The 21,320-nt window shown below is 38.4% G+C and overlaps 1 protein-coding gene across 1 annotated transcript in view; it reads left to right on the forward strand.

Moving 5' to 3' along the window:
• The first annotated feature begins 12,412 nt into the window (after positions 1 to 12,412).
• The window catches only part of MMP7 (matrix metallopeptidase 7), a 16,753-nt gene continuing 7,845 nt past the window's right edge, over positions 12,413 to 21,320 (forward strand). The window contains exons 1-3 of the mRNA XM_069079939.1: positions 12,413 to 12,720; positions 15,561 to 15,784; positions 15,870 to 16,018. Coding sequence (XP_068936040.1) covers positions 12,526 to 12,720; positions 15,561 to 15,784; positions 15,870 to 16,018 — 568 coding nt within the window. The 5' untranslated portion in view covers positions 12,413 to 12,525. The remainder of the gene's footprint in view (positions 12,721 to 15,560; positions 15,785 to 15,869; positions 16,019 to 21,320) is intronic.

Genomic DNA, 21,320 nt, shown 5'->3' on the forward strand with positions numbered 1-21,320 from the left:
ACACACACACACACACACACACACACACACACACACACACACACACAGCTTAACAATGCACTATGACTTGGGACATCATGTCTACTTGTGTGAAAGTGTGCAATCTATCATCAATCCTTTGAAATAGTGATTGGTCATTGCACTGGAGTTCTTAAGTCTTTCAAAGTTGTTTGTCTTTAGTTTTATTATTGTGTAAGTTGCGCTGGTCCTATTTGCTTCATTCTACATCAGTTCATACAGGTCTTCCCAAGTTTTTGATCATTTCTCACAGTACAGTAATATTCCATTACCTTCTTATAACCATAATATTTTTAGCCATTTTCCAGTTGATGAGTACCCTCTTAGTCTGGGGGGGCAGGATTTCCACTTTGCAAAGGCTCTAATTATTATGAAGTTTTTTCTGATGTCAAACCTAAAGGTGCTTTTTTCTTTTTGCATTTCTACTCTTTGTTCCTGGTTTTGCCTTCTGGGAACAAATGTTTGCATATTTTAATACTAAAATGTAATCATTAACTTCACAATATGTTACTAATTATAATCATTCATCTGAGTTGTTGCTTCCATATTTCAGTTCATGATAACCTTTCTTGGACTCAGCAGAACTTTGCCATTCACAGTGCTCATCTGAAGACTTGTTTCTACAATCTGTGTTATTCTTATTTCGAGAAGCATTCCAAACATCAACCATCAAACTGCTTCTGAAGTCCTCAGAATGTGGATAAAATAAGTGGCAATTCAATTAAGTTGAAATTTCATTCAAGAAGCATTTACTAAATAAATGCCTTTTCTGCTCAGAGATCAGCACTAGGAACAATATAGGTAACTGGTCAAGGAGTTATTTAAGAAATGAAAATTATTATGGAGTGCTAAAAGTCGTGAATGTTTCCTTTGTTTAAAAAGTCAGTAGCTTTGAAGATTGAGGGGACCTTTGTCAATATTCCAGAAAGTGACTTCTTGTTCATTTGTTTCAGGCATGCCCTACTCTTCATGACCCCATTTGGGGTTTCTTGGCAAGGATACTGGAATGGTTTGTCATTTCCTTGTCCAGCTCATATTACAGATGAGGAATTGAGGCAAACAAGGTTAAGTGACTTGCCCAGATCACATAGTAAGAATCTAAGGTCATGTTTAAACTCAGGAAGATGAATCTCACTGACTCCAGGAAGGCTGGGAGGGGAATGCACCAGGGGACATGTCCCATAGAGTCAAAACAAAGAAGACAGGCTAATGAAAAATGTAGTTGTGTTAGTGCTCCAGGCCTCAGAGAGGAAAGGCAATTGATGGTGTTGAAGAGGTATTGAGTATCAAATGCTGAGTTCATCAGGATTAGGGTAAGATTTCAGCTAATCAGATTCTACAGGGTAAGGCTTGATGTTCCAGGAAGTTAAAACCAAGCAGAGCTAGTGAGGGAAAATTCATGCACATATGTGTGAAACAAACATTTATGAAGCATTTGGCATATGCCAGGCACTGTCCGGGGTACTAGGAAGCAGGAAAAAAAATGAAATTGTCCCTGCCCTCAAAGAGGTTATATTACATCATGAGCAAATAACATGTTAACAGAAAATTAAATATAAAATATATGTAAAATAAACCTGAATAATTTTCAGCTGGAATGGGTAGTATGTTGTAAAGCCAAGCACAAGCAGCTCTCCAGAGGACTGCTGCTGTGAATAGCTCTAAGGTTCTGATCACATAGTACAGTGAACTCTCTATTTATTCAGCAATGAACTATAAAGCAAAACATTCATAGAAACCAAAGTACAGAATCCACAATGGTTTAACCTAACAACTCATCACTGACTATATAGGTGGCCACATAGTTTTAAACAAAAGATATCATTCAGTAAGTCCTTAACTCAATCATCCTTAAGGAGCAATCCTCTTTAAGCAATACAAAGTACAAAGGTTGCCCACCCCTAGGTCACATTGCCTTAATCTCATCAGTCAGAAAGTCTTCTTTCTTCTTGATTGGAGACTAGCTTCCAATCATCCTTAACTCAATCATCCTTAAGGGGTACAAAGTACAAAGTTCTCCCACCCCTAGGTCACAATACATCATAATCTTCTCAGTCAGTACACAGTATCCAAGTAAAGTCTTCTTTCAGCTTGACTCAAGGCTGGCTTTCAGCTTCCATGGTTCCTCTTCCATGGTCCCAGTTCCAACTGTCACTTGGGTTCAAAGTCAGGCAGCTCCCAGTTCCTTGTCCAGCTCCTCATCCAGTTCCCATTCCATATTGAAGCTCACAGTGTCCAGTCCACCTCAAGTCTTTCACAGTTTCTGTTTCTGGGAAGACAAAGCTTAACACAGCCAAAACAGCATTCATGCACATTGCCAGCACCATCATCAATTTACTATCTGCCTGTGAAACAAACACAGACCCACCAACAAGGTCTGAGAAATCAACACAAATCACAAACACAAATCAACACAGACAGAACAGACAAACAGAGTGTCGGCCAGCACAAGTGTTCCCCTTCTCAGTTCTGCTCAGTCCCAGCTGTGCTTGAGGTTTTTATTTGTCATTAGCTCCTCCCTGTTCCACCCCTCTCTTCCTGTTCCTGTCTTTGACAAGTCCTTCCCACTGTGGGATTCACTGATTCTGTTTCTTAACAAAGACTTGGCACAATCACAGGCAAGGCTCAAAGACACTTAAACTGAAACAAGGTGCTAAATAATTAAATAACTGAAACAAGATGCTAAGTATTCATTTTCTCACCATTACATATATCAGCTAGGGAGATCAAGATAGCCTTCCAGTAGGAAGTTGTCCTTCAGCTGATTCTTGAAGGAAATCAGGGTTTCAATGAAGCAACCATGAAAAGGGAATGCATTCCAGAAAGAAACAGGAGGGAATGGCAAGTAGGCCAGTGTGGTTGGAATATAGATTGGCGAGGGAGACTAATGTACAATAAACCTGGAAAGTGGGCTAGAAGCAACTATAAAGAGCTGTTTAAAAGCCCTTGTGAACCCCAAGAACCCCACAAACCCCAATTTTGAAACAGAGTCTGTTCTAAGAAAAAGACAAACAAAATTAGGGATCACGTATCCATGGTGTAATTTCTCTCAAGCTGATTTGACATGTGTTGATTGGGAGTTACAGTGCAAAACTGTAACTGGCTCGATTTGGAATTGGGAGCACATGGTTATATGCCCTTCAAAGAGTAGATGTTCCCAAGGAGTGACAATCAATTCTGATTGGTCCACATGCTGAGAGGTGGGCTATATTGAAATGAGGTCTTAAATACATGATTAAGGCTACTTAATCCTGATAAAAGAGACATCAATTTCCTTATTACATGTCTGGACAATAGGGAGGAGTCAATATTTTCCCAGTCCTGTGTGGGCAACATAATGAGCAGGAATAGACCCATCCAGATTAATTCCTTCCAAAGAAGGACTGAACTTTAAAAGAAAGGGAGACAGGGAAGCTCTGAGTTTCCAAAATATGATTGCTAGAGTATTTTCATACTCTACAACATATTTCAAGGATTACTTTTGAAGTACATATGACACAATTGAAAAGGAGGTATTGATCTAATTCTCCTGCCCATATTAATTCCTACATTTAGTACCAATTTCCTTGCAAATGAGTTACTTTGTTATAAACTAACCAGCACACCCTGAAAGAAAAGAAGCAGACTATATACACAGGACTAATTTATCCTAATGGGGCTTATAAAAGAAGATTCCAAAACTAATAGAGATTTTGGGAGAACTGTAAGTGAGAATGAATGCTCCTCAGGTCTGGGTTTCCATTTGGGTCTCTCAGAATTACCTAGACAACACAGAGGTCTGTGGTGTCCTATCACCTAGTGGGAATAGAGGGATGATAACTTCCAGATGGCTCATGGGGGTGTGGGGGTGGGGTGAGGCTGACACACCAAAGATGAGCTATCAACACTAAGGTAGGCTCATGTGAGTTTGCTTTCTTTATAGAAAAGATCCCATCCCTGACCCATCAGTAATGTTTTAATTTTCTAGTTCCTAGGATAATGATTGTCTATATAGGTTGGCAAATGTCAGTTCAAAAGGTAAGTCTGTCTTATCTTCAGCTAGGATACAAAAATCTCTAGGATTCCAGGAACTAGAGTACTACCAAAAACAAAGTCAAAACAAAACAAAACAAAACTGCTTCATCCAAGCTGAGAAGAGCATTATTTTAATTTTGGAAATTTGAAGATATCTCCCTAGAAGTTTAGGGGGAAATAGCACCTGACAACAGATTGTAGAGGGAAAGTGAATAAATCATCATTAATAGGAAGAGAATTCCTGAGGTTGTTGTTTTCATCTCTAAATAGTTTAACTACTACTAAGGGAAATGACCCTGAAGCAAGCTCTTTTAGTGAAAGGGTAACCTAACCTTTGCTTTAAGGAATTACAGCTCCTCCTACATTTCTAGTTACTCATTCACTGAAAGTAAGAATAGCATTTACAGACACAAAAATCTGACATAGAAAACATGCCTTTAAATGTATTATCAAAAGGGATGCAGGAATTATAAATCAGACATTATGGAATTCATTGCTGCAGTCCAGGTTTTGTTGGCACCAATACAAGAGCTTTGAAAAATGAAAGAGTTTGGTTTTTTGTCCTAAGGAAAAGAGGGAACCATTAGAGCTTTTAGAGCAGGAGAGTGACATGGCTAGACATGTGCTTTTGAAATATCAATTTGGTAGATTGTGAAGGGAGTGCCTGAAGAAAGAGAGACCATTGAGGAGACCATTATGATATAGTCCAGATGAGATATGATGAGAGACTGAACCAGACTGATGTTTATGTGAGCAGCGAAGGTGATAGATTTGATATATGAAAATAAAATCAATAAGAATTGGCAACTGATAGATTATGAAGAGTGAGGGAAAGTACAGAGATGAGTACTTCTCAAAGTAGCAAACTTAGATGACTAAAAAATGGTAGTGTCCTCCACAAAAATAGAGAACTTGGGAAGATGGCGAAAGTTTAGGAGAATAGATAATTAGTTTTGTTTTCAACATATTGAATTTAAGAATCCTTCAGAATTTCTAGGTGTAGACCTCCAATAGGGAGATGGTGGTATGGGAATAGAGGGTTTAGAAGAGAGTGAAAGGCATGAGAGTGGAGACACTCTTTGCAAACAGTAGGATTTAACCAAGAACAGGGGAAGAATATAGGATGTGAGTGGAAAGAATGGTAGGATCCAATGAGAGGTTTTTTTTTTTTAAGATGGGGAAAACTTAGGTCTTTTTATAGGCAGCAGGGAAGGAGCTAGTAGAAAGGAAAAGACTGAAGATTTGGCAAGGGGGATGATAGTCATCCCCCAAAAGAATAGCAGGTCCATCTGAGCTAGATAAGTCAAGAGGATATGGAATTAAAGGTACATATAAATGTTAGCCATGGCAAACATAAGGGCTGCCTCACCATGAGACTAAAGTAAAGTATCAGATATTGGGTGATGAGGTCAGATTGATATAAGGTGAGTAGGAGTAGATAAAATAGGGCTCCTGGAGAATGGTCTCAATTTTTTCAGTTAAGTATGTGCCAAAATACTCCAAAGAAAGGAAAGTATAAGGGTGTTATGGGAGGCTAAAAGAAAGTAACTGGAAAAGTTTCTGTGGTGAGTAAGAAAAGAGAATTAATTAGATAAGCATAGTAGGGATGACTAGGTGGCACAGTGAATAAAGCACTGGCCCTGGAGTCAGGAGGACCTGAGTTCAAATCCAGCCTCAGATACTTAACACTAGCCATGTGACCTTGGGCAAGTCACTTAACCCCAATTGCCCTGCCTTCCCCCTCCAAAAAGAAAAGAAAAAGAAAGGCATAGTAGGTTTGCCTTGCTATAGGGAGGGTGGCCAATTGAAATTATCGAGCATAAATGTATAGTGAACCTAGTCATCATGGTTTGATGATTTCCTATAGTGCCATTAAGTAGCATGTGAGTATGAGTAAATGAAGTGGATGGTGGGAAAGCAATGATAAGAAAAGGAAGCAAAGGATTCTAGAGTAGAGGACTATGTAAAGTTAAAGTGGTTAACAAGGGGACAGTATTGAAAAGGGAGGAAAATGTAGCCAGAAAAGGGGTTAGAGTCCAGTATAGTACTGAGGGATAGAGAGATTAGAGGTTATAGTGAGAACAAAGAGTAGATTTAGGAGTTAAGTATAGAAAATGGAAAGATAAAAGATTATGATCAGATAAAGGAAATACAAAATCTTTGAACCTGGAAACAGAATACTTGTGGATGATGGCAAAGTCAAGAGTATAACCACCTTCATGTATAGCTTAAATAAAGTGGAGGAGCAGGTCATAGCAGCTGAGTAAAGTGATAAAATGGGAAGTTAGGGTGATTGAAGATATACATCTAGATATAGATATTGAAATCCCCTAGAGTGATAGAAGTTGGGGTAAAGAGGAAGACAAAGCCAGACACTGAATTCATGGGAAAAGTTCAGAGAATGTCTTGGAAGTTGATAGATAAAAGTTATCAGAATATGCACTGAGTATAAATTTAGATTAAATGATCATTGACGAATGAGACATTTATGAGTGATGGTGGTAGAAGGACAGTCTAAAAGTGGCCATTGAGAAAAAAGAGTATTTTGATTCTACCATCATGACCACTGAGTCAGGGTAGGGGAGGATGGATAAAAGTACAACCAGTCTTGGAAAGCATGAAAAAGTGGTATGGAAAGTAGTGTCATCAGGAGGAAACAAGGCCCCAGTGAGTGCCAAAAGATGGAATAAATAAAAAATGAAGAGGTTTAAAATAAATGCAATATTGTTAATTATGGAACAGGCATTCCATATGGCACTGTAGGAGAAGGCAAATCTAGAGTGGGACATCTGGGAGGTAGGATTGAGGAGGATGGGAATGAAGGACTATGCACCTAAAGTTGCAGGGGGAGGTAGTTCTTCAGCAGTTAAGAATTCAGTTTCACAAAGATGGGAAAAGTAGGAGGTGATGGGAATATTCTAACCATTTAGGAATGAGAAGACAAAGCAATAGTGAAGTTGGCTGATGAAGGCAGGTGATTAAAAGGTTTAATGATTTGTGTTGACACAACCTTGGTGTACCCAACTTGGTGTGCAATTGTGAACTGGGGCAAGTCTAGAGATGATGTGGCCCTAGTTTTGTTGCCTATTTGAGAAACCTAGAAAGAAGCAAGAAGCAGTTTCTCCCAGTCAAGAAGCTCCAACAAGTTGGCAATGATGATGAAGTAGATAATTAAGTAGATACTATATATATTTTGTTGTTGTTGTTGTTTCGCTTTTTGGAGGGGGGAGGGCAGGGCAATTGGGGTTAAGTGACTTGCCCAAGGTCAAGGCTAGTAAGTGTTAAGTGTCTGAGGCCTGATTTGAACTCAGGTCCTCCAGATTCCAGGGCCAGTGCTCTATCCACTGAGCAACCTAGTCAACCCAAGTAGATATTATGTAGAAGGGCTATAGAAAGACATGCACAGGTCCCTAGGTGGCATAGTGGATAGAGCACTTGGCCTTGCGGTCAAGAGGACCTGAGTTCAAATTTGACCTTAGATATTTGAGACATACAAGCTATGTGATCCTGGGCAAGTGAAAGAAAGAAGGAAGGAAGGAAGGAAGGAAGGAAGGAAGGAAGGAAGGAAGGAAGGAAGGAAGGAAGGAAGGAAGGAAAGAAGGAAGGGAGGGAGGGAGGGAGGGAGGGAGGGAGAGAGAGAGAGAGAGAGAGAGAGAGAGAGAGAGAGAGAGAGAGAAAGAAAGAAAGAAAGAAAGAAAGAAAGAAAGAAAGAAAGAAAGAAAGAAAGAAAGAGAAAGAAAAAGAAAGAAAGAAAGAAAGAAAGAAAGAAAGAAAGAAAGAAAGAAAGGAAGGAAGGAAGGAAGGAAGGAAGGAAGGAAGGAAGGAAGGAAGGAAGGAAGGAAGAAAGGAAGGAAGAGAGAGAAAGAAAGAGAGAACGAGACAGAAAGAAAGAGAGAGACAGAGAGAAAGAAAGAGACAGAAAGAAAGAGAGAAAGAAAAAGAAAGAAAGAAAGAAAGAAAGAAAGAAAGAAAGAAAGAAAGAAAGAAAGAAAGAAAGAAAGAAAGAAAGAAAGAAAGAAAGAAATGCACACTAATATTCTGCTGGTGGAATTGTGAATTGGTCCTACTGTTTTGGATAGCAAATTGGATTTAGGCAAAGAAAGTGTCCAAAATATCCATACCCTTTCAAATGTTAAATATATTCCCCAAGGAGGTTGAAGATAGAAATAAAAATCCCATATAATTTTTTTAAATTGTAATAGCATTGTTTCTGATAGTAAACAATTAGAAACAAAATAGATGTCTGTAGTGCCAATGCAATATTCACAGCACCAATGGCGACTATGAATATGACGGTGGAATTCTGAATTTCAAAATATAACAGACTCTCCATATATAAGAGAGAAACAAAACTCTTCAGACACCAAAAAGCCAAATCCCAACGCCAGAAAACCAAATCCATCATAGCAACAAAGAAGTTAATACACACTATCACTGCAGGAAGCAGTACCATTCCAAAGCCTTCCCACAAGCAAACACTCACAAGCCTAGCTGTCTCCTTGCCTGCATCCTCTCTCCTCCCTTCATTCTAACTGCTCTAACTCCCAGCTTCCTCTCAGCTCTGCTCCACCCTTCTTGTTCCACCCTTTACTGCCCCACCCATTCAGAAAACTCCTCCCACCACAGGCTCCATGTGATTACATTTGGCATATTAAGGGGCAGGGAAGATCTCCAAATTACTATTACAATGACCATCAGTGGGAAAATGGATTAATAAATTGTGGTACATGAATGTAATGGAACATTATTGCTTCATTACAAAGAAATATCAACTGATGGAGAGTAAGTAAAGAGCAGAGATAAGTAGCACCAGGAGAATATTTATGGGGATAGGAAGAGAGTTTGGAAGTGACAGTGAGGAAGGCAAAAAAACATACTGACTCCTCTTCTTGACCCAGTGGAATGAATGAAGATAAATCCAGTACTGGAGAGAGTGGGCAAGTTCACATCCTTGGTCCTGACTCTTCCTTCTCCATCATGCTCAATATTCAACCATTGCCTAGTGGTATTGTTTCTTCCTCTACAAAAATCTTGGCCATCCATTTCTCTCACCTGGACTATTACAATAGCATATTAATTAGCCTTTCTGCTTCTATTCTCCATGCTTCCTCCACTCCAAACATCATCCCCAACTTCTCCCCCACAGGAACTATGAACTCTGCCCCAAGTAACCATCTTGAGCTCTAATTAGAGGCAGCTACAAGTAGCACAATTGATAGAGCACTGAACCTAGGACCTAGGATCAAGAAGACCTGAGTTCAAATTTAGCCTCAAATACTTACTAGCTGTGTTACCTTGGGCAAGTCACTTGAACCCTCTCTGCCTCAGCTGCAAAATGGGGATAATAATAGCACCTCCCACTCAGGATTGTTGTGAGGACCAAATGAAATGGTATTTATCAAGCACTTCGCACAGTGCCTGGCATACAATAAGAACTATATAAATGTTAACCATTATTATGATAGACCTCAACCTCACTTCCTGGCCACCGGCTCCTAACCATACTGCCTCCACTCCACTTCTTCCCATGTCCTTCTTTTTTTCCCGGTTCCTATTTTTGTGTTTTCTTCTATTAGAATGTAAGTTACCTGAAGGCAGGTATGGTCCTACTTGATTTCTTTGTATTATTTGTATTCCCAGCACAGTTCCTGGCACATGGTATTTAATAAATGCTTATAGATCATGTATCTATCTATCTATTTTTCTAATCGTCCTTATCCAATCCATTCATCATAGAGATGATAAAATAGTCTTCTTAAGACATATCAACTTGACACGCTTAAGCTGCTCAACCATCTGACTCCAACCTTCTTTTCTAGACTTGCTTTACATATTTTCTTTTGTGAAACTGGATTACTAAGTGTTCTCTGAACTTGACATTTAATTTCCTGTCTCTAAGCCATCTCCCAGGCCTGGAAGATTCTATTCTATTCTCCTGACTGCCTCTTAAAACCTTAGTTTTCTTCAAGATTTAGCCTAAGTACTGTTTTTTTTTTCTAAAAATTTACCTGATCCTCCCAGTTGTTAATGGTCTTTTCCTTCTTGAATTATTCTGTACTTAGGTATCTCTGTGTTGTATCCTGCCAGAATAATGTGAGTTCCTTGGAGACTGTTCTGTTTGTACCTGTATCTCCAGAGCCTTGCACAAGATTTTCTACTTGGGAAATTTTGTTAAATTAAATTGATTTTTTTTGTATCAGTGTAGTGAGATTCTCCCTCAAAGTCAGTAAGACCTGGGTTTCTGGTCTCACATCTGATACAAACTTTCAGGGGGACCCTGGGTAAGACACTTAATCCCTCTTTACGACTATAAAGTACAGAAAAGGCACCCACCTGCGTTAGGAGAGGGAATTTCCTCTCCCAAGAGTGCCCTATACAAAGGAAATCATGGGTCCATTTCCAGTTCTAATCTATATCTCTACCATTTATACCAATTCCCTAAGGAAAAACTAGAATTTCAGAAAGGAAGTAAATATTTATATTACATCTGCGGGGCATCTCTCAATAAATGTTTGTTGAATTGGATAGCAACTTATATTTACCTAGTGTTTTATGGTTATTAACTTTAGAAAGAACTTAGAACCAAAAAAACTTTAGAGTTATCTAGATCAACCCCTCCTATTTAGCTGAGGCAGTGACTTGACACTGGCTAGAGTACTGAGACTGAAGTCAGGATAGACCTGAGTTCAAGACCATCCTCAGACACTCACTGACTGTATCACTCTGGGCAAGTCTCTTAACTTCAGTCCCCCCAACTGTAGAGTGGACATATAATAATAGCACCTTCCTCCAAGGGTTGTAAAGATGAAATGAAGTAATATTTGTAAAGGGCTTAAGAGGGTGCCTGGAACATAGTAGTAGCTTAACAAATCCTTGTTTCCTTCTTTCCTTTCTTTGTACATGAAAAAAAGATGCTCAAAGAAATGACTTGCCCAGGGCTTATGAAGTAACAAAGCCAAGATTTAAACCCACGTCCTCTGACTACAGAGCAAATGCTCTATCCAGAACATACATATCCTCAGAACAGCTCTATCTAAGGTAAAAGCCACATCAGTATTATCCCAAATTGACTGCTGAGAAAACCAAAAGATGAAATGGCTTATCCAAGTTATGCGGCTCTAAGCTATAAAGCTGGGACTCATGCCTAAGTCTTCTTGTGGCACCTAGGGAGCATAATAGATAGAGAATACTGAGTCTAGAGTCAGGAAGACCTGGGTTCAAATCCAGACTCAGACACTACATTGTGACTCTGGGCAAATAACTTAATCTCTGTCTGCCTCCATCTTGTCAATGGTAAAACAGAAACTATAATAACACCTCCCTCATACAGCTGTAGTGAGGATCAAACGAGTTAATATTTATAAAGCACTTAGCATGGTGCCAACCACATAGTAAATGCTTTATAAATCCTTATCCCGTTCTCCTTCTTCCCCCTTCTAATGTTAAATTCAGTCACTGTACTGTGTTGCTACTCTATGAAAAGATCATATCCATCTAATCAACTCTATGACAAGAACCAACATCCTGATATTTGGAGGCATGTAAATGATGTGACATTTCCATTTTGCTCTATTTTTAGTGGATTGTAGCTTTACACAGTCATAGATGCTACAGGAATTTACAGACTAAGGAAGACAGGTGAAATGTATAAGCCAGAGAAGAAAAGAGGAATTTACAGACCAAGGAGGAGAGAGAACAAACAAAACATGATCCAAATATTGGACAGCAAGAGATGTTATCAGGTATCACATACACAATCCATAGGGCCTAGAGGGACTAAACTGACTGAAGCTAGACAGAAAATGTCTATTGAAAACCAAAGCCTTCTAAATAGATTTGAAAGAGAGGAATATACATGCTCTGGCAATGAGAAGGAGGAGGGTTATGCCAGGTAAGGGGAAGAGTTCTAGAAAGTCTTCTAGAAGAGGTCTGTTGGGTAAAGGGGGACCAGTTGGAGAAGTTCATGTTCATGTTCATATTCAAGTTCATGACTCTGTGAGTGTTCATTTAATTCCAGAGACACCTGGGAGCCATTGTAGACTTTTCAGAAAGGAAATAACATAATCATAGTGACAGTTGAGGGAAATAGTTTCTTTGCTTTGGATAAGGAAACCCAAAAGGAATAAACATAAAGTCTAGCTCATGATAAATAATCTTCAGTAACAAAAAGAATCAATTCACACTATTCCAATTCCCCCAACCTAACCTTCCCTTTCTAAATGTATGTGAGTGGTAACAGAGAAGATTGTCCTAAAGAATGTACCTGTTTGTTTAATTAGGAAAAACAAACCCCAAGCCAATACAATTCAGGTGGTGATTGGCTGAAGCTATAAAGCTGACAAGGAGGAAAAGGAAAAAAAAAACTTCTGAAAAACAAATATAGACTGAACCGAACGCTTCCTCATTTTCATTAGGAAAAAAATTGAGAAATCTAAAGAAACAGATGAGCAAGAAAGCACTTTAAAAAATGAGTCACCTATTGACACATTCAGGATGAGAAACTATATAAACAATCCAGGCTGGATCAGCAATTACTGCACCAACCATAGGGCTGCGAAGGGTAGTTTCTTGACAGCGATCATGCACTACCGGGCATTGTGCACTCTGAGTCTTTTGACATGCTGCCTTGCTTTTCCACTGCCCCGGGAAGCTGGAAAAATGAATGACCAACAATGGGGAAAAGCACGGGTAGGTGCCTGATTTTCTTTCCTGAGCCTCTATTAACTCAAAGGACTTTTTCTAAGTATTTTTGTGCCAAGATGCTCTGGGTCCGGTTTGTCCTGTTACATTTCTTTGCATAAGAAGACAGTGTTTGATCTGTTAGTCATTTGTTTCCTTTAATACTACAATCCATGAAACTATAATTTTAATGATAAATAGGCCAAAACTTATTTTATCATAGTTTTCTACTTAGAAAATAGATTGGCACAGATTGTCCAAAATGGATTGAAAGTTATTCAGGTGCATCTTTGAATCCTCCTGTGCCTCAGAAGTTGGTTGTCATAGAACTGTTAAGGGAAGCCAGGATTGTAGCTCTGGACAGTAAAATCTAGCTTAATTTAAGGAAAATTTTGATGTCAAAGAAAAGGTATTCATTAAAGAACCAGCATAATATAGTAAATGAAGGACTAGCTTCAGAACCATGGCTCTTGGCTCAAGTCTCATATCCAATACACGATGGTTGTGTGACCTTTGGCAAGTCACTGCATTTTTCAATGCTCTAAGCCATTTTAAGCAAAACTAGAGACTGTAGAAAAGGTGCCGACTTGTTTTGATAAAGGGAATTTCCTTATCCAGGAGTTCTCTGCCCATACCAGCGAAATCATAGGTCTAGACCATATCTTATTTAATAATAATTAAACTCCCCTCCCTTTACTATTAGATCCAGTGACAATGTTTTCTTTGTTGTTCCTCAAACACAACATTCTGTCTTCTGATTCCAAGCATTTTCACTGTCTGTCCCCCGTGCCTAGAACTAATTCTCTCTCTCTCTCTCTCTCTCTCTCTCTCTCTCTCTCTCTCTCTCTCTCTCGCCCTGTCTCTCTCTCTCTCTCTCTCTCTCTCTCTCTCTCTCTCTCTCTCTCTCTCTCTCTCCCTCTCTCCCTCTCCCCCTCTCTTTCTTTTTCTCCCCCCTCATCTCTGATTCCTGGGTTTCCTGATTTCCTTCACATCCCAGATAAAATCTCACTTCTACAAGAAGCCTTTGCCAATTTCTCTTAATACTGATGCCTTCCCTCTGCTGATTTTTTCTAATAGATCATATAAATGTATGTGTATATATACATATATATATAAAGTGCGTGTATATATGTTTGCTTGTATGTAGTTGTTTGCATGTTGTCTCTCTCCTGGAGATTAGAGATTATCTTTTCTTCTTTCTTTGTAACTCCATTGCTTAGCACACTGCCTGGCACATAGCAGGTCTTTAATCTTAATAAATGATTGCTGACTGACTTCCTGACTGACCGGTGTCTGAGACCAGATCTGAATTCCAGTCTTCCTAACTCTGGGTTGAGTACATTAGCACCTAGCTACTAATAAACTATTAGCCTCTGATTTAATGAACAAAAACTATCATCCCTCACTTTCCTTATCATATAGAAAGAGTACTGGGTCTGGAGTCGGAAGATCTGGGTTCAAGTGCATGTATTTGCTGTATGGTCTTGAGAAAGTAATATCACAGATTTAACAGGGACAATTAAACTTGCCTTATTTCATAGGATTGTTGTGAAGATCAAATGAGATCCTATATGGGAGGATATTTTAATTGTAAATTGCTATGTAAATGTAAGGTATGATTACCAATGTATAGCAGCATGTAAGATTTTCTAAAACATTGAAATCATTGCAAATGCTCTTAGTGGGGGAAGAGATAGGGAAGAGGAAATCCTGGGGGGTTCCTAGTTGGGGTCCAACAGAATATGCTCTGAGTGATTTAGAACTTGTGGAAAAACTCTAGAATCAATGCATTTCCCTAAAGGTACTAAAGGAAACCTAGTGCCAGTTGGGGGTCAGGGTCAATCTCATCTCAAGCGATCTGTGGGCTATAGGAAGTGTCTCTTAACTCCCCAGTAAAGGAAGGGTAAGGGACACTTTGGAGTGGTCATACATACCTCAGTACCTTTGGGGTGGTCCTGAAGGCCTGAGAGATGTGTGGGTAAGAAACCCAGCACAGAATCATAAAATTTCAGAAGGGACCTCAGAATCTTCTGTTCCAGCATGTACCCTCTATGATATTCAGACTGTGTGGGAAGACCTCTAGCTAAGTACAACCCCCCCCCCAACCCCCTACCCCCGCCATAGCCAATTTTAGGTCATTCTAGTAATTAGGAAGTTTTTTTCTTACATCAAACCTAAATCTGCCTTCCAACAGTTTCCACCCATTCTTCTTAGTTCTGTTCTCTGGGACGAAACAGAAAAAATCTAATCCCTCTTTAAAAAGTCAAAGGTGCTAAATAAATGCAAGTTTTATTATTATTATTATTATTAACCAGATAATTTTCAGCCACTTGTACAAGAGGTAAATTATTCCAAAAATATATATTTATCTAAATATACAAATGTAACTATGAAAATTGTATTTTTTTTAATCTATGTAGCTTTACAAATACAATTTACAATACAAATGAATAACTCTCAAGACGGATTAGGGAAAAATTTTGTGGGGTTTTTTGTTGGGTTTATATGTGCTTGCGTGCATGTGTGCGTGCGTGCGTGCGTGTGTGTATGTGTATAAGAGACCATGTTATAATTATGTTATTATATATAAATTATATATAAAAGGGGGTGAAATAAACTATTTTGTTGGTTGGTTTTTAAATCAGTGATTTATTCATTGGCTAACAGGCAACTCCCAATAGGAAAGGAAAACATAACAATTTTGATCAAATCCTGGATTTTTAAAGTAAACAGCTTTTCCTTGCTCCTCTTAGAAAACTAGGATTTGGGGGCAATGGCCTGCTGGGCAGCTTGGCTTTAAAAAGACAAGAAATAGTAAAAGAAAAAAAAACTTTCATTCTCCACAACAGGAATACCTCAAGAACTTCTACTCATATGATCCTGAAGCACAAACAAATAATCTAGAAGACAAAATAAGACAAATGCAAAAATTCTTTGGCCTACCACAAACAGGAATTTTAAACACCAATACTATGGAAGTAATTCAGAAACCTAGATGTGGGGTACCTGATATTGGAGAATTCAATTTGTTTCCTGGGAGACCTAAATGGCATTCCAAAGAAGTGACCTACAGGTTCGTTTTACTTTAGTTCATTTTGACAAAGCAATAAAAGTCATTTTATGAGGTATCAAATATTGCTTTCTTGTCTGGCTACCAGGGTTGTCTCTTATACTCCAGACCTGCCACCATCAGCAGTGGATCATTTAGTAGAGAAGGCTTTTGAGATGTGGAGCAAAGTTTCAATGCTGACCTTCAAGAAACAGAGGAGAGGAAATGCAGATATTATTATTGGTTTTGCCAGAGGAGGTAAGGCTGATCCTTTTAAACACATTAATTTTTTTTTCCATTTTCATAATGAACTTGATAGACATCAACAAATACAATCATTTCCACATATAAAGAACAGAAGAGAATTGCATGTGAAATTATGCATCTCAGATACATTTGGCTATTTCTTAAATATATCCTAAATTTAACACTAATTAAAATACTGCCATGATTGTCTATGACTTTTTTCCTGAACTCCCCTTTTTTCTACTGTGTATACTTTCTCAATGTTTGATTAAGATTTTTTAATTTATTTTTTGTTGTCACTTCTCTTACCATCCTGAAACAGACAACAAATCAATATTTTAAACATTTTCAGAAACTATATTGTTTTCCTAAATGCTATTGTAACAGTGAGAAACCACTGCTGTCTCAACACAGGCTAAGGTACAAAACCTACTGTACTTATCTAAGAAACTCCTATGCCCTAAACCCAGGAACATAGTCAAAACAATTTCAGTCCTGGAGGTGACTGTACGAACTTAGAGCTCCAACGAGTACCTATTTGATAGCTGTTAATTTCCTTCACACAAAAGTATTGCTAAAACAAATGCACATTGACAGTAAGACTTGAATTAGATAAGAAGCAGTGCTAATTACCATATCTAGCCAAAAAGTTGATACTCAAAACCATCTAAAACCAAAGTAGTTTGTAGGACTGCTGATTAAGCCTTTTACATTTCACCTTGACTCTGCACTGTCCAAACAACTCCTAGTACATGAGTTCTGACAAAATAGGACAAGATTGGACTGATTCTCTTGTTAGTGGTCTTCTTCTCCAAGAACACTAAAGCAATTGCTGGGAACTCCTCCTCCTTTTGCCACCATTCAACTCTAACCAAAAGGATTGAGATCCCTCAGACTAACAAAGTCTCCCATAAGCCTGGACATGATCATCTAGGGGACAGATACTCATTCACCTAAAATTAGGAAAGAACAAAACAATAAATACAAAAGTGGAAAAAACAGATAAGAGCTCAGGCACAAGTTCACCTAATTGAGTCCCCCAGCATTAGTTACTATGTGGTTGAGGTCATCCTGAAGATGGAATAAAGAAGGGTCCACCTTTCCTCACCCCTTACTGGAAGTCTCAGAATTACATGGGGCTGGGTGGCTAGGTGACGCAGTGAATAGAGCACCAGCCCTGGAGTCAGGAGGACCTGAGTTCAAATATGACCTCAAACACTTAACACAAAAATTAGCCATGTGACCTTGGGCAAGTCACTTAACCCCAACTGCCCTCCAAAAAAAAAAAAGAATTACATGATGCTATATGGAGCATCAAAGAGAAAGGGGGAAGGAAGAAAGAGAGAAAAGAAATAGAAAGAGGGAGACAGTGGGGGAGAGGAGAGAAAGTATCTCCCCAGTTCCTGTCATAGCCAGGAAGGGGAAGCATCCAGGTGTCCAATCATGTTCAATGCACCCAGCTGACCAAAAGCAAACTAGGAATGTGCATGTGTATATACATTTCTACAACCCATATTACGTTCATAACTTTTCTGTTTTGTTAAATTATAATAGTAGCCCTTCTGATCAGCAATTGTTGTATCTAGACAGGCCACAGGGAAAGAAAGTACATTGCTTGGCTAATGCACCAACATTCTCATTCATTAGTGTGGTAACTTAACTTACAGATTGTAACTTATAGTTATAAAATTTATAACTTACAGTTATAAACTAACTTCCAATTCTAAAATTGAACAGAGTTGACTGAGGCTAATAAATGTTAAGTGACTTGTTCAGGGTCATCCAGGTAGGAGAAGCAGGATTTTAATTCAGATCTTTGTGACTTCAATTCCAGCACCCTATCAAATGAGGTTATGTAAAACATGTTTTTTCAACAACATGATATGTAAATGTCATCTATTATTATATTATCTACTATACCATGCTATCTCTTTATCAGTTCCAGGCTGTTTAGTATCAACATTAAATGTGATTAATAATAAGGATTTTTTAACATGAACAGGATTGAAAGATATGTCACCCATATACATGATTTGCTAATATTTGCTGGTCTCAAATGATGCAAATTGATCTAGATTCTTCAAGATTGAATGGTCTAGTAAATAAAGTTAATGTGCATATTGAGAGAGAGCATGGAATGGTGGCTAGAGACACAAGTCACTTAATCAAGGAAACTGAGATGTAAATCTTCTCTCTCCCACAGACCCCTTTGTGACCCTGGGAAAGTCACTTAACCTTTGAAACCTGGAGGTGGTTTTCCATGCCTATAAGTTAAAGAGAAAGTGCTGATCTGAGCTGATAGGAACAGGAACTCTCTGTATCACAAAATCACAAAGCCATCCAAAAAAAAATTTTTTAAGTTTGTGTTAGTTCACATTAACTAGTTCACTTTGAACTTTAACTATAGTATCATAAAGACAAAGAAAGCTATTAATTATATAATATTGGTGATGCTCAATGACCAAAATTTAATTCAGCATATATTTACAAATTATCTATTGTTTGCAGAGAACTATACTAGGAAATGGAGAAGATATAAATTTTAGCTAAGACAAGGGTTCTTTTCTCATATAGCTTAATAGAGTAATGACACAATACTATAATAAGAAACAATATGTGATGAGTACTATGTGGATAGAGTGCTGAGTCTGGAGACAGGAAGTCAAGAAGACTCATCTTCCTGAGTTCAAATCTAGCCTCGGACACTTACTAGCTGTGAGACCCTGGGCAAGTTACTTAACCCCATTTGCCTCAGTTCCTCATCTGTAAAATGAGCTAGAGAAGGAAAAGGTGAACACTTCAGTATCTTTGCCAAGAAAAGTTCAAATGAGATCATGAAGAGTCGGACATGACTGAAAAAATGACTGAACAACAGCAATAACAAACACATGAGAGAGACACATAATAATTATGTATAATGCATTCAAAAGTATATAATAATAGCTAGCACTTATGTACTGCCTATTATGACAAAGATGTCATAAAGTCCTCACAACAACCCTGGGAAGTAGGTTCTATTATTATCTTCATTTTACAGTTGAAGAAACAGGTTTAAGTGACTTGCCTAAGTATTGAGGCTAAGTTTGAACTGCAGTCTTCCTGACTCCCACTCATCTCTCTAACCACCAAGATCACCTAGCTAGATTTTTTTTTAAACGATTAGTTAGGTCAAAGGTGGAGGAAAAGTTGTCTCTGAGTGATGGAATCAGGGGAAGATTTCATAGATGAGGTGGCATTTAAGTTGAACTTCAAAGCACTGATAGAAATCTGCTTAAGTTCAGATGGGAATGCCTGACCAGTCAACTCTAAATAATAGCTAAAATTTACATAGGACTTTAATATTTGGCAAAGCATATTTCATAGATTAACACATTTGACCTTCACAACAACCTTAGGAGGCAGCTTCTATTTTTAGCCTTATTTTATAGATAAGGAAATTGAGGTAGACAGAAGTTGAGCTGTTTAGACAGTCACACAGATAGTAAATGTCTAAGGCAGGACAGAAAACCTCCAGTTTTCTGGCTCCAAGCCCAGCATTCTACCCACCTGACAGTCTCTCGAAATTCTTACCTCCAAGAATATAAATGTAGTGAATATTAAAAATCCTCCCCTCCAGATGTTCACCCTAAGTCACCAATTAGCTAAATGTTTCCCTTCAATATTAGTAATAATGTATAGTCCTTTTATCCCCCAATAAGCCTGGGAAATAGATTAGCAACTGAGGCATTTCAGGAGCACTGATAAACAACACCTGTGCTTGAATCCCAACTCTAGTACTCGTGCCACGTGTCCTCAGGCAAGTCATTTCCCCGATCTGGGTCTTAGTTCTCTTAGCCATAAGATTAGAGGGTTAGATTCCATCATCGCTAAGATTTTGTGCTTCTGTGAATTTTGTGCCAAATGATGCCTCAGTAGGAAAGTATTAGTCTACTTAGAGCAAGTTCATACATGAAATGTATAAAAATGGACATAAAACTACATACAAGACCATGTTGTATTTTCTTTCTGAGGAAAAAAAGGATAGCACAATAGCCTTGTGCTCATATTCCATTATTCTTTCCCCATCTCTAGCCCTGGGTCTACATGGGCAAATGTCTGAATGAAACAAAGTTCCTAAACTGTATGTTGATCTCTTGAGAAAACTATCACCTTATCAGTTAGGTGGCATGGGGACAGAACACTGAGCCTAGAGTCAAGAAGACCTGAGATCAAGAGTAGCCTCAGACATTTATGAGGTGTATGTCCTTGGACAAGTCACTCAACCTCTTTCTGTCTCAGTTTCCTCAGTTGTAAAATGTGGATGATAATAGCACCTACCTCATAAGGCTAGAGCAAATGATTTAATATTCGTAACGTGCTTAGTAGAATGCCTGACATGTAGTAGATGCTTAATAAATGCTATCCCTTCTGTCCCTCCCTGGTAATACTCGTGGCTTGTTGGAAAACCTGATATATGCAACCAACCACTTGTGGGCAAACCTATCTGCTTAAGACAAGATACCTTTTCCTACCCATGGAAAAACAATAGTAATAACTTAATAATAGTAATAATAAATATGTTTACCCAATTATACATACTACATATAGATAACATGCATCCCATTCATATATGTGTGCACATGTGTACATGCATACATGCACACACGTGTGTGTGTGGCAGCTGGGTGGCACAGTGGACAGGAAAGCTTAGACTGGAATCAGGAAAATCTGAGTTCAAATCTTGCCTCAAACACTTACATTCCCTTGTTTGCCTCAGTTTCCTCAACAGTAAAATGGAGAAAATTAAAGCACCTACTTCCCAGGGTTGCTATGAGGATCAAGTGAATTAATAACCATAAGACACTTAGCATATTACCTGGAACATAGTGAGCACTATATAAATGTTAGATATTACCATTATTATTAAACATATGAATATATGCCTGTATAGTAATGTGGATACAGATATAGAGAAAGAGAGATAGAGATAGAGATTATAGATATGGAGATATATAGAGTATATAGATATATAGTATAGAAATATAGAGATATGGATATGGATAGATATGGACACAGATACAGATAAAGACACAGATAGAGACACAAATATATTTAATCCATGAAGAGCCAGCATGGCATAGGGGCAGACCAGGGTTCAAGTCCTACCTTGCTTTTTCTTTGTTTTGCTAGCACTTACCACAGTGCTTGGCACATAATAAGGGCTTACTGAGGGTCTGTTAATTGACTCATTAATTGATTAATTGATGGACATATACTGGCTATGTGAACTGGGCAAACCACTTAACCTCTAGAGAGAGCCCAAAGCAGCTCTAAT

The sequence above is a fragment of the Petaurus breviceps genome, unplaced genomic scaffold (assembly GCF_028583685.1).
Source record: "Petaurus breviceps papuanus isolate PSGF00001 unplaced genomic scaffold, PetGlider_PUasm1.0 91133, whole genome shotgun sequence".
NCBI classification, from domain to species: domain Eukaryota; kingdom Metazoa; phylum Chordata; class Mammalia; order Diprotodontia; family Petauridae; genus Petaurus; species Petaurus breviceps.